The 13,693-nt window shown below is 41.2% G+C and overlaps 1 protein-coding gene across 1 annotated transcript; it reads left to right on the forward strand.

Annotated features, from left to right (window-relative positions):
* The first annotated feature begins 257 nt into the window (after positions 1-257).
* LOC121556590 (homeobox protein BarH-like 1) lies at positions 258-3,639 on the forward strand. Its single transcript, XM_041870469.2, has 4 exons — positions 258-860; positions 2,208-2,499; positions 2,751-2,835; positions 2,997-3,639. Exons 1-4 carry the CDS (start codon positions 659-661, stop codon positions 3,165-3,167), a joined length of 750 nt encoding a protein of 249 aa, XP_041726403.2. The 5' UTR covers positions 258-658; the 3' UTR covers positions 3,168-3,639.
* The last annotated feature ends 10,054 nt before the right edge of the window (positions 3,640-13,693 follow it).

Here is a 13,693-nt window from a genome sequence, read left to right on the forward strand (position 1 = left end):
TTGTGCACAATAAATCTCTCTTGCTTTCTCTGGTCCAGAGTACAGGTAGGCTAATGTGTCCTAACCAAATGTAGGCCTACTAATTTGCTTAAAGAATTAGCCTATTTTAGCATGCAAAGTAGTGTTAGTAGATGTTTCCTTCCTTCCTCGGATCTGAGAGGCTGGCTCGTCTAAGGAGGGGAGGGGCATAGAAAGTGGACTCTTTCTTATAAGCCTTGAACTGCGGTCCTCCATGCATACCTTCGGCGACGCTATAGCCTACGGTATACAGGGGTAGACTGTATTACTTTATATTGGCCGGAAATTAAACTTTGTGATTACACTTTGAGGACGTTTGGTTCCAAATTGCAATCTGCATAGCTGGGTTTCAGCAAAGAAACGGTTGGAGAAGTTTAAATTTAAGGAGATTATAAGAAGAGGACAAGTTTAATTCAGCCACGGCGCAGGATCGGGAAGGGTTTATTTCAGTGTCCAGTTGAGGATGTTAACTTCCAACCCTGCATCAGAGTGACTTCTTCTCTCACAGAGTTGTAGAGTGAGAAGGGACGGCTGTTTAAATGTGAATGCATGTCTCTACGGTATAGATAGACTAACCCAAGGAGGAAGAAACAGTGACGTTTTTATTGCACTCCGTCTCTCCCGCTGACTGAACTGAACCATGCAGCATCCCTTGGACTTGGGGGCTCACTATTACCCCCCGGAGGCTCACCCCGACCACCGCTCCCACTCACACCGCTACCGGAGCTTCATGATCGAAGAGATTCTGACCGACCACCACAAGGTGTCTACCCCGGCAGGGGAGCTGCTCAAGTTCGGAGTACAAGCTCTGTTATCGGCGCGGCCATACCACAACCACCTGGGTAAGATGCACTACTTTTGGTTCTAGCTTGTTTTTAGATGGAGGTGTTGCTTAACTTTATGCTCGAAATGTATCCGAATATTTAGGTTGTATTTGCTGTTAGTCTTTGTTGTATAGTCTTCTCTAGACCAGGAACGAGTTTGGGAAAACTTGCTCTAGATGACTGATTTTGTTTTTCAACTGAAGCTATTCGTTCAGGCAGTAATTGTCCCAAATGGCGCCGCGTAAAACAAGTTGATTTAATGCATCTTTGCATATGAGCCTATTTACATTTGTGTTTCTGGTAGTATTTACTTATACAAAGTGCACGATCGAGAAACTTTTCAAATGTATATAGGCTATAATAGTAGGGCAAAGGTCTACCAACGGTTTCTTGGATGAACCCCAAAATAAGCAATCGAGAGAGGCGCGTTACCAGTAAGCCATAGGCATGTTTCAAAAACAAGATTATAATTTCATTGGATCTTTAAGAAGGTTTCTAAAGTATATATTACTATATAAACTATCAAAAACGGTAGACAAGTTTGTTTTGTGAATGTTTCCACTCAAACGAATGGTCACACTGGGTCACCAAACTTTAGAAAGGGCGATGCGGGCCTTCTGCTTCACGCAGCCGGTCTCTGCTTTCAGAGTATTGGCCTCATGTCCTTTTTCCAGAGTGGTATTACACGTGTTTACATTGATTGGTCATACGTTTTGTAAAACTAGGCCTTGTTTATCGAATACCACTATTTATGCATATCAGCAGTCATATGAATTTGGCTCAGGGAAACTGTGTTGGTGGGTGAAAAAACACATTAAGAAAATAGTAGCATGACGTCACTTTGCGTGTCAATATTTCGACTAGAAAGTAGATGCATTTGGTTACATATTACATTAATTGAAATGATCCTTTCATTGTTCATAAGAATATAAAAAAATATATATAATGCTTATAATAATATAACTATTGCTATAAGCATTACCATAATTATGAAATAAATACAATACCATTTTACAATGAAATGATTATTATTTGTAGTGGTCCTAGGCCTATTCTAGTATAACGTAATAATAACAACTATGTCTTAAATAGTACTATGACTTAACTATTATCAAAATAATACACAGATATAACAATATAATAAATAAAATAATAATAATTATATTATTATAAAATAAAATGTTAGTTACATTTTACTGTATTAATGTTAACCTTTATTTTACCAAGAAAACTGTCATCATCAGTTTGTAATTGCCAAGCTAATAGTAAAGTGTGCAGCCTGTAGGCATTGTTAAATGAATTATCTTCGTGTAGACCTAGAATAACTCAATTTAAATGTGATATTGTTGGACTTTTAACTTGCAGTTTTGAAGGCCGACCAGTCGGGTATCCTGAAGTTCCCCATGTCGCCACTCTCTTGTTCATTTGGATCACCGTTAGGCTCTTCTCTCCTATCCGGGGCTCCGGGCCGGCACAACGGCTCAGCCTCCCACCACCTGCCGCTGGACCTACACCTCCGAAGCAAGCTTGAGCACGGCGGCGAAGGCAGGAGCAAGTCCAAAAAGGGCCGACGGAGCAGGACGGTCTTCACTGAGCTGCAGCTCATGGGCCTGGAGAAAAGATTTGAGAAACAAAAGTACCTTTCAACACCAGACAGGTATTCAAATTATTTCAATCAACTCTGTTTATCCCCAAGCCCAGTTATTGCTGCTGTGAGTAAAAAGTGACAGGCAGACATAACAACATGCAAATTAGCCTTATCTGCTGTTAGGACTGATGAAACCAAAGAAAATATCATTCTTTATTACCATTGACTATCGACTGCTTTTAGTTCAAGGCAGCGTGATAGTGGGATATTGGAAAATGTCAAGGAAATCTCTCTAATCGCTTCTGTCTTTGTCCATGCAGAATAGATCTTGCCGAGTGTCTGGATCTGAGTCAACTACAAGTCAAAACCTGGTACCAGAACAGACGAATGAAATGGAAGAAAATAGTACGTTCTCATGTCTTATTCTGAATAATATGACAATGAGGAGGAGAATGATTTAGATATAGAATGATATGAGTTCACTTGGTTTTATGGTAGGCCTTAACCGTTTAATTGTAGACTATTGAACTGTTTACACTGAAACTTGAATCGTTTCCACTGTACAGGTCCTACAAGGAGGAGGATTGGAATCTCCAACCAAACCAAAAGGCCGTCCGAAGAAGAATTCCATCCCCTCGAGCGAGCAGCTTTCGGAGCAGGAGAGGTCTCGAGACGTCGACCGTAAATCGGACGGTTCCACCTCGTCACATTCAGACACTAACCAAGAGGAATTATAACGTTGGTGCTCCGAGCCTCCGACTAACTGACAACTAACTATCTGACGACGTTCACCTGACATACAGCCTCTGGGATGCGTAATGTTACATGGTCGACGGTTGGATCCACGTGCCTTGACGTCGATATGTTGGCACTTAGAGAGAGACTAATGTTGGCCTCCGGTAGGAGAGGCGGAACTCAATTTTTTACTACTAATCTCGCTCATCCTGGGACGATGTTACTTTTTGTATGCTATATCACATCTTCTTTCATCGTCAATGTGTTCACAATACCTACTGTGCGTCCTTCCGCGTTACGACAAAACTGTTGTTACTGCTGTGGAGCGGTAGAGAGAGGAGTGAGGAGTGAAGGGACATCGACCAGTAGGTACTGTTTCATTGCCTCCATTCCAAGGACCCACTTTACACCCACTTATTCTGTTCTGCCTTTGTTTGTTTAGCATATTTACATGTTTTATTATGTTTTTGGACATTTTGGGATGTAATTAAATATTTTTTTCACTTACACTAAATTGTTATTATATTTTTATTTTAAATTAGACCAAAATTGATATTTCCTGCAATCACATAAGAATGTTGATGTTGTTGGCGGCTGGGAGGTAATTTTACCTCCAACATTACTATTCTGCTAAACTCATAGGCCTATCCATCTGCTTTTTCTGTTCCAACGCTGTGATGTGAAAAGTCGTTCACTTTAAACATTTGATCAGTGCTACAATTTTTGGTGGTTAGGCCTAACATTACGGACAATTCTGCATGATATAGAGCAGGGTTCTGTGTTTTATTTATACCTGGTAGTTAATTGCACTCACCTGGTGTCCCAGGTCTGAATTAGCCCCTGATTAGAAGGAGAGGATGAAAAACAGAGGTGTTTCGTCCCTCCAGGACCGGAATTGAAGAACCCTGATATAGAGAGTCCTGGGTTTATTTGAACGAAAACGAAATGTAACGAAATGTAACGACCAAAGCGAAATAGGAGTGCTTAATAATATTACTTTTTGGTATTTTAAACACAAGTAGGCTAACTCCATAGAAAACTGGCACCTTCTTGGTGCTTCAATACTCATAACAGTTTGCAGGTCTCAAATAAGAACTCTCACAACATTAGTTTCTGATACAAGAAAATAATATCCTCCTTTTCATATTCTCAATAGGGGTAATTACAAGTTTATGACATGCTGTGGCATTATGCAGAATTTAAACTGTAAGGCCTTTTAACTTGCAGGGATGATCTAATGTCTTAATGATAGGATAACCAGACTTTCTCTGTCTCCTATTTCTGTCATGTTAAATATGAAAGACTATCAGTATCGACCGTCAGTAGGCCTAATGACCACATATATTACACTGCCAATTACTGTTAGTTCCTTCAGTTGCTATAGCCTACATTATCATTCCATTTAATTACACTGTAGTTCCTTCGGTTGGTATAGCCTACATTATCATTCCATTTAATTACATTGTTTCGTTTATCTTCATTTGCTTGCTGTGTAAAGCCTTCACGACCGTGTAGATGTTGCTGAGGATCATTAGTAACAGTTGATAATATATATAAAAAAAGTGCAGACCAAGCCGCAACAATTTAAACCCGATACATGGTGCAATACTTGGCCGTGTCATGGTCCGGATACATGGTGCAATACTTGGCCGTGTCATGGTGAGTGCAGACAGTAGACGAGGGTATAGTCTACCGTTGTACACTATTCTCCCTATTAGAATTCTATGTACACTGATCTTCCAACATTACTATGGGTTGAAGAACTGAATGTGGCGATTTTCAGAATGAATCAAACGAACCATTTTCTTTCTTTCAGGCTTAAAGGCTCTTCAAACCAGTTTTTATGATTCATTAATACTTTCCCAAACCTAAATAATCTGCAAGATCAGAGTATTTTTAAATCCACCAATTGCCGAAACGGAGATGAATATGCATATATTTGGATGGATTTCTTTAACTGATCCTTAACATTCTGAACCCATTCTCTCGAGTCTGTCGAAAAAATTCAAAATAAAAGGTACACTGTATTTAAAGGAATGGTTTAAGATAAATGTACTGAAACCACTATTAATTGAAAATTCCACAAGAAAATATGCCGGCCAGCGGTTGGAAAGGCGTAAATTCCTAAATCGGAATCGGTCCCCATGAGAATAGCATGCTATTCACCAACTATTCCTTTTGGTGGAGATCAAAGAAATGAAGGTGTGGCAGAGGTGTGTCTACAGATATGCCGACTTAATAATAATATGCCATTTAGCAGACGCTTTTATCCAAAGCGACTTACAGTCATGTGTGCATACATTTTTAGGTATGCATGGTCCCGGGGATCGAACACACTACCCTGGCGTTACAAGCGCCATTAATGTCGGGCTACCTGTCGGTTCCAAGTGGAACAACTACTTTATTTTCCCCGATAGAAATAACACCATTCTCCATGCACTGCCATGTAAAGACACGCATATTCCGTCCCATTTTCAGCACAAATTGGCAGATTTAAAAATACTCTGATCTTGTATATGCATTTTAGTCATTTAGCAGACGCTCTTATCCAGAGCGACTTACAGTTAATGAGTGCATACATTTTTCATACTGCCCCCCCTCATGGGAATCGAACCCACAACCCTGGCGTTGCAAGCGCCATGCTCTACCAACTGAGCTACAGGGGACTACTAGTATATTATTTAGGATTAGGTAAATATGTATGAATCATAAAAAAAAAACTGGTTTGGCGAGCCTTTACGCACTCCCACCCCTATTCTTTGTCCTGGCGCCCATCTTCCGAAAATCCTACTCCTTCAAAGAGTATCTTAAATAACGGAATGGAATGGAATGACGCAAACTGTAGGCTACAAATGGAAGGAAACTAACACTAAAGTGACAGTTATAAATGTATGTGGGTATTACTGACAGTGGCTCCCAGACAGTGGCTAATATTTAACATGAAATAAATTGTAAAATAAAACGGAGAAAAGGCCAAAACATTCTAAGGCACATACATCAGCTCGGCAGGTTCGGCCCTACAGAAGCCTATAGCTTGGGTCTCCAGGTTCGGCCCTACAGAAGCCTATAGCTTGGGTCTCCATGTTCGGCCCTACAGAAGCCTATAGCTTGGGTCTCCAGGTTCGGCCCTACAGAAGCCTATAGCTTGGGTCTCCAGGTTCGGCCCTACAGAAGCCTATAGCTTGGGTCTCCAGGTTCGGCCCTACAGAAGCCTATAGCTTGGGTCTCCAGGTTCGGCCCTACAGAAGCCTATAGCTTGGGGCTCCAAATTTGATCCACGGAAATTATGAAGGTATACAATGAAAATGCTGAATAAGGGCACAGCTATTCATAGCCTACTTCACTGTGGAAAAGGAGCCACAATACATTTCATGTTGATATGATTTTCAGTTTGCTTCAAATGACTAGTTTCACATTAATCTCCAGGGATCATAAGGAAAAATCATGTAAAACAATGAATGTGTATTTACAATCCCCTTCTCCAAACGGGTTACTCATTTACCTCTTACCTCTTATCAATAGCGATGGCAGTATGAAAAATGTATGCATTCACTAACTGTAAGTCGCTCTGGAAAAGAGCGTCTGCTAAAATGACTAAAATGTAAAAATGCTTCTCAATGTATAAATTACAGTGCATGGAGAATGCTGCTATTTCTATTGGAAAAAAGAAAGTACATATAAATGCTTTTCCCACTTGGAACCAGTAGGTTCACTATACCTTATTCATGGTTTCCTCGCACATAAAGGTGGTGGAAGTTTTAGGGAATTAAATCAAGGTCAGAATATGGCGTATCTGTAGACACACCTCCGCCACACCTTCATTTATTCGATCTCCACCCAAAACGAATAGCGGGTGAATAGAATGCTGTTCTGATGCTTGAGTTCAAGATAGAGAGGAAAGTGCATGAAAAGGGAATTATGTTCCATTTATGGGTGCTTTACTCGGGTCGGAATTTCCCCCTAAAAGAATAATCCTTGATATGCCTCATCAGAGATGCAATGTTTTATGGGGCAGGTTGCTGACCATGCATTTACACAGTAGTGTCCTACTCCTATCGTCGATTGTAGTCATAATAATATTTGAAAACAGAGGACTGTCTGGTACATTAGTGTGTATAGCAATATGGGGTAAATTCTCATAATTAACCTAAACCTATTGCAGATTTATCAACACAGATAGTGGAAAGTAAGATTATTGACAGACATGTCAGCTCTGAAAGATAATGTCAAACCCTATCCTATGCATCAGGAGAAATATTCTAAATCTACCAAATGTTGAGGAAGCATTTTAATGTTTTTAGCCGCAGTAATGACATAAGCTTGATTTCCGAAACATTCTTGAGATTTCCCTCTTTTCAAAGTAAGATATATTTAGGCCTGCGTGTATATAGGCATAGAGTGCAAATAGTAACCTCAGACGAGCTGCTGTTGACGCTCTTCAAATAAAGCAAGTTCGGTTGAGCCAGACGATGGCTTTTTAAATGTCCCATTTCAGGACGCAGTGTTTAGCAATAATGTTGGTTGCGGGAGATCTTACGTTTTCATTCAACCCTCCGTTCTGTGAGGGGGCGTGTTTACACTGACTGGTAAATATGTGGTAATGCAATAATATTTTCAGAGATTCAAAGTTATTTATTCTTACAGATATATTTACAGAACTATCACATCAAAGGATTTGACTCAAATGAACTTCGGTTGGTTTGAATAATGACTAAATGACTGTAGAGATTCCAAGTCAACGGATGGATTGGTGAAATAACCTTGCTAGGCCTTCTCCAGAATCACTGCGTTGTCTTGAGGAGTATTGCTTTCACATCTTCCTAGTGGAAAGTATTCTAGGTCTCTATTTACATGGCGCGCCACGCGCGTTTACGTGCACTTTTATGCACAGTGACGCGCGTCTCTTGGGTGTGGTAGAATTTAACTTCACCTATCAGTCGTTTTACAGAAACTTGTAAAGAATATATACTCTAATCACAGAGATGTTAACCTGGCCCGTGTTCCACACTTGTAGGCAGCAGACTCCGGCCACTTGAAACACACTGGCCCGCGAAGAGATGCCACAGATAGGCCCTAGTTGATTTGTGTTCCGTGAAAATAAAGATATATTTTAATCAGTGGCGATTTTAGCATGTAAATCTTGGTGGGGCAAAAAAATAAATAATGTGGGATGCATGCCAGCAAAGCCACATCACAACACTCAACAATACATTAATTGCACTATAACGGTGACAAACGGTGCCCACAAACTGTTAGGGCCTCCATAAAGCTGTCCCAACAGCAGAGTCCCAACACCTTACCACCGCTACACCTGGCTATCAGCGGAGCCTTGTCTGGCAGCGAAACAGTTAATTCAGCCTCATTTACTGCCTTTAAAAAAAACATAGCTGATATGGCTGACTTGCTTAAACAAATGTGGTTTCTACTGACAATTGAGATGTACAAACTATGGCATAAGGGGACGACGAGCGGATAAGAGGCAATCCGTAATTTCCATTAAGACATTAAATGAGCGAGCTGGGACTGACGTAGTCAATATAACTATTTGTTCAGCACTTTTGAAATGTACAGCGACAGAATTCAGAACATGGGCCGTTCTAACAGTGTTCTCCCTGTACACCAAGTCAGAACCGTAGGATAAATAAAGGGGGCATATAAGCAGACAATGAAAACTCTTACAATATTCAATGATTACATTTCTCTAAAACAGGCTATAGGCTACATGTGCACCACCAAGTCAGAACAGTAGGCGAAATTATGAGGGGGAAATAGACCAAATTATTAGGGTGAGGCACATGGGCTACTAACAGCTTACTACACAACATACACTTAGTATTACTTTCTTAGCTACAGTATAAATACAGTATCTCACAAAAGTGAGTACAACCCTCACATTTTTGTAAATATTTGAGTATATCTTTTCATGTGACATCACTGAAGAAATGACACTTTGCTACAATGTAAAGTAGTGAGTGTACAGCTTGTATAACAGTGTAAATTTGCTGTCCCCTCAAAATAACACAACACACAGCCATTAATGTCTAAACCGCTGGCAACAAAAGTGAGTACACCCCTAAGTGAAAATGTCCAAATTGGGCCCAAAGTGTCAATATTTTGTGTGGCCACCATCATTTTCCAGCACTGCCTTAACCCTCTTGGGCATGGAGTTCACCAGAGCTTCACAGGTTGCCACTGGAGTCCTCTTCCACTCCTCCATGATGACATCACGGAGCTGGTGGATGTTAGAGACCTTGCACTCCTCCACCTTCCGTTTGAGGATGCCCCACAGATGCTCAATAGGGTTTAGGTCTGGAGACATGCTTGGCCAGTCCATCACCTTTACCCTCAGCTTCTTTAGCAAGGCAGTGGTCGTCTTTGAGGTGTGTTTGGGGTCGTTATCATGTTGGAATACTGCCCTGCGGCCCAGTCTCCGAAGGGAGGGGATCATGCTCTGCTTCAGTATGTCACAGTACATGTCCTGAGTGGCGCAGTGGTCTAAGGCACTGCATCGCAGTGCTAACTGTGCCACTAGAGATCCTGGTTCGAATCCAGACTCTGTCGCAGCCGGCCGCGACCGGGAGACTCATGGGCGGCGCACAATTGGCCCAGCGTCATCCAGGGTAGGGGAGGGAATGGCCGGCAGGGATGTAGCTCAGTTGATAGAGCATGGCGTTTGCAACGCCAGGGTTAGGGTTGTGGGTTTGTTTCCCACGGGGGGCCAGTATAAAAAGATATGTATTCACTAACTGTAAGTCGCTCTGGATAAGAGCGTCTGCTAAATGACTAAAATGTAAAATGTAAATGTTGGCATTCATGGTTCCCTCAATGAACTGTAGCTCCCCAGTGCCGGCAGCACTCATGCAGCCCCAGACCATGACACTCCCACCACCATGCTTGACTGTAGGCAAGACACACTTGTCTTTGTACTCCTCACCTGGTTGCCGCCACAAACGCTTGACACCATCTGAACCAAATAAGTTTATCTTGGTCTCATCAGACCACAGGACATGGTTCCAGTAATCCATGTCCTTAGTCTGCTTGTCTTCAGTAAACTGTTTGCGGGCTTTCTTGTGCATCATCTTTAGAAGAGGCTTCCTTCTGGGACGACAGCCATGCAGACCAATTTGATGCAGTGTGCGGTGTATGGTCTGAGCACTGACAGGCTGACCCCCCACCCCTTCAACCGCTGCAGCAATGCTGGCAGCACTCATACGTCTATTTCCCAAAGACAACCTCTGGATATGACGCTGAGCACGTGCACTCAACTTCTTTGGTCGACCAATGCGAGGCCTGTTCTGAGTGGAACCTGTCCTGTTAAACCGCTGTATGGTCTTGGCCACCGTGCTGCAGCTCAGTTTCAGGGTCTTGGCAATCTTCTTATAGCCCAGGCCATCTTTATGTAGAGCAACAATTCTTTTTTTCAGATCCTCAGAGAGTTCTTTGCCATGAGGTGCGTGACCAGTATGAGGGAGTGTGAGAGCGATGACACCAAATTTAACACACCTGCTCCCCATTCACACATGAGACCTTGTAACACTAACGAGTGAACATTTTCACTTAGGGGTGTACTCACTTTTGTTGCCAGTGGTTTATATATTAATGGCTGTGTGTTGAGTTATTTTGAGGGGACAGCAAATGTACACTGTTATACAAGCTGTCCACTCACTACTTTACATTGTAGCAAAGTGCCATTTCTTCAGTGTTGTCACATGAAAAGATATACTCAAATATTTACAAAAATGTGAAGGGTGTACTCACTTTTGTGAGATACTGTATCTCCCTGGCATATTACATGATTTATGCAGCAGCATACAATACATTTTTGGACTCACCTTGTTGTGCTCACTTGAACAGGAAGGTGGAGCAGCTGTCCATGGGCAATTTTTGTCATCAAAGTCTGGCTTCTGGATTTATGGTGCTTTCAAGACAACTGGGAACTCTGAAAAAAACATTGTCGAATCATGATGACGTCAGTGATCTTCAGGTCGTAGCTCTAGAAAGAGGCCCGAGTTGGATGACCATTCAAACGTATTTTCCCAGTCGGAGATCGTTTTTCCCAAGTTCCCAGTTGTCTGGAACTCACTGAAGTCAGATTTTGCAGTTACGAGTTAGTTGTTTTGTTTTGAGCGGGGCACAAATCATGCTTCATTGACAGCATGGCCAATGTTGAATGTTTATCATTTTAAACTTGGAAAAGAGACCATTAATCCCAGACTTGGAAAATGTCAATTTAACATCTCTAAGAAAAATGAACAGCTGACCACATGATATTCTCCACAATGTAGGCATATGAGCTTTGGGAAATTTGTTGACCATCACCAACCTTAATCTTACAACATAAACTCAACCTTTTGATGACACTTTAGCGAGAAAAACTATAGAACTAAACGGATTTTAGGCAAAACAATAAGTTGACTTGACACCACAATAATAACACAATATGTAGGCTTAACTCCACAATAATAACACAATATGTAGGCTTAATGCCACAATAATAACACAATATGTAGATTTAATGTCACAATGATAATACAATAAGTTGACTTGACACCACAATAATAAAACAATACGTTGACTTGACATAGGCATATGCATATGTTTCTACTGGTGCATTCCCTCATCTCAGCAAAACGTCCACTGTGTTGCTGACTTCATCCTTGAGGAACTAAATACACTTTTGAGCCCCCTCTCCAAAATGTGATAAAATTTAAAAAACACTTTACATGGCATTCAAATCGAATTACAGTTGAAGTCAGACGTTTACATACACCTTAGCCAAATACATTTCAACTCAGTTTTTTCACAATTCCTGACATTTAATCCTAGTAAAAAGTCCCTGTCTTAGGTCAGTTAGGATCACCACTTTATTTTAAGAATGTGAAATGGCAGAATAATAGTAGAGAGAATGATTTATTTCAGCTTTTATTTCTTTCATCACATTCACAGTGAGTCAGAAGTTACACAAAATTAGTATTTGGTAGAATTGCCTTTAAATGATTTAACTTGGGTCAAACGTTTTGGGTAACCTTCCATAAGCTTCCCACAATAAGTTGGGTGAATGTTGGCCCATTCCTCCTGACAGAGCTGGTGTAACTGAGTCAGGTTTGTTGGCCTCCTTGCTCGCACATGCTTTTTCAGTTCTGCCCACATATTTTCTATAGGATTGAGGTCAGGGCTTTGTGATGGCCACTCCAATACCTTGACTTTGTTGTCCTTAAGCCATTTTGCCACAACTTTGGAAGTATGCTTGGGGTCATTGTCCATTTGGAAGACCCATTTGAGACCAAGCTTTAACTTCCTGACTGATGTCTTGAGATGTTGCTTCAATATATCCACATAATTTTCCTTCCTCATGATGCCATCTATTTTGTGAAGTGCACCAGTCCCTCCTGCAGCAAAGCACCCCCACAGCATGATGCTGCCACCCCCGTGCTTCATGGTTGGGATGGTGTTCTCCGGCTTGCAAGCGTTCCCCTTTTTCCTCCAAACAAAACGATGGTCATTATGGCCAAACAGTTATATTTTTGTTTCATCAGACCAGAGGACATTTCTCCAAAAAGTATGATCTTTGTCCCCATGTGCAGTTGCAAACCGTAGTCTGGCTTTTTTATGGCGGTTTTGGAGCAGTGGCTTCTTCCTTGCTGAACGGCCTTTCAGGTTTTTCAGGTTATGTCGATATAGGACTCGTTTTACTGTGGATATAGATACTTTTGTACCTGTTTCCTCCAATATCTTCACAAGGTCCTTTGCTGTTGTTCTGGGATTGATTTGCACTTTTCGCACCAAAGTACGTTCATCTCTAGGAGACAGAACACGTCTCCTTCCTGAGCGGTATGATGGCTGCGTGGTCCCATGGTGTTTATACTTGCGTACTATTGTTTGTACAGATGAACGTGGTAACTTCAGCGTTTGGAAATTGCTCCCAAGGATGAACCAGACTTGTGGAGGTCTACAATTTATTTTTGAGGTCTTGGCTGATTTCTTTTGATTTTCCCATTATGTTTTAGCAAAGAGTCACTGAGTTTGAAGGTAGGCCTTGAAATGCATCCACAGGTATACCTCCAATTGACTCAAATGATGTCAGTTAGCCGATCAGAAGCTTCCAAAGCCATGAAATAATTTTCTGGAATTTTCCAAGCTGTTTAAAGGCACAGTCAACTTAGTGTATGTAAACTTCTGACCCACTGGAATTGTGATACAGTGAATTATAGTGAAATAATCTGTCTGTAAACAATTGTTGGAAGAATTACTCGTGTCATGCACAAAGTAGATGTCCTAACCGACTTGCCAAAACTATAGTTTGTTAACAAGAAATTTGTGGAGTGGTTGAAAAATGTGTTTTAATGACTCCAACCTAAGTGTATGTAAACTTCCGACTTCAACTGTAGATAATTACATTGAGTGTTTGGATGAAAGGTAGGCTATAGAGTAGCTAAGCTGGCTAGCCCTAATAATTACATGGATCATCTTTAGAAGAATCTCAAAAAGTAAACAACTGCAGGTTTCACCATCTGGAGACTCGTTTATT

The sequence above is a fragment of the Coregonus clupeaformis genome, unplaced genomic scaffold (assembly GCF_020615455.1).
Source record: "Coregonus clupeaformis isolate EN_2021a unplaced genomic scaffold, ASM2061545v1 scaf0444, whole genome shotgun sequence".
NCBI lineage: Eukaryota > Metazoa > Chordata > Actinopteri > Salmoniformes > Salmonidae > Coregonus > Coregonus clupeaformis.

Bases quoted from the DNA above. Each gene is read 5' to 3' on its own strand.
- LOC121556590 (XM_041870469.2), top strand. From the start codon at position 659: ATGCAGCATCCCTTGGACTTGGGGGCTCACTATTACCCCCCGGAGGCT. The intron at 861-2,207 runs GTAAGATGCACT...TTTAACTTGCAG, and splicing joins GCCATACCACAACCACCTGG to TTTTGAAGGCCGACCAGTCG. The intron at 2,500-2,750 runs GTATTCAAATTA...TTGTCCATGCAG, and splicing joins TACCTTTCAACACCAGACAG to AATAGATCTTGCCGAGTGTC.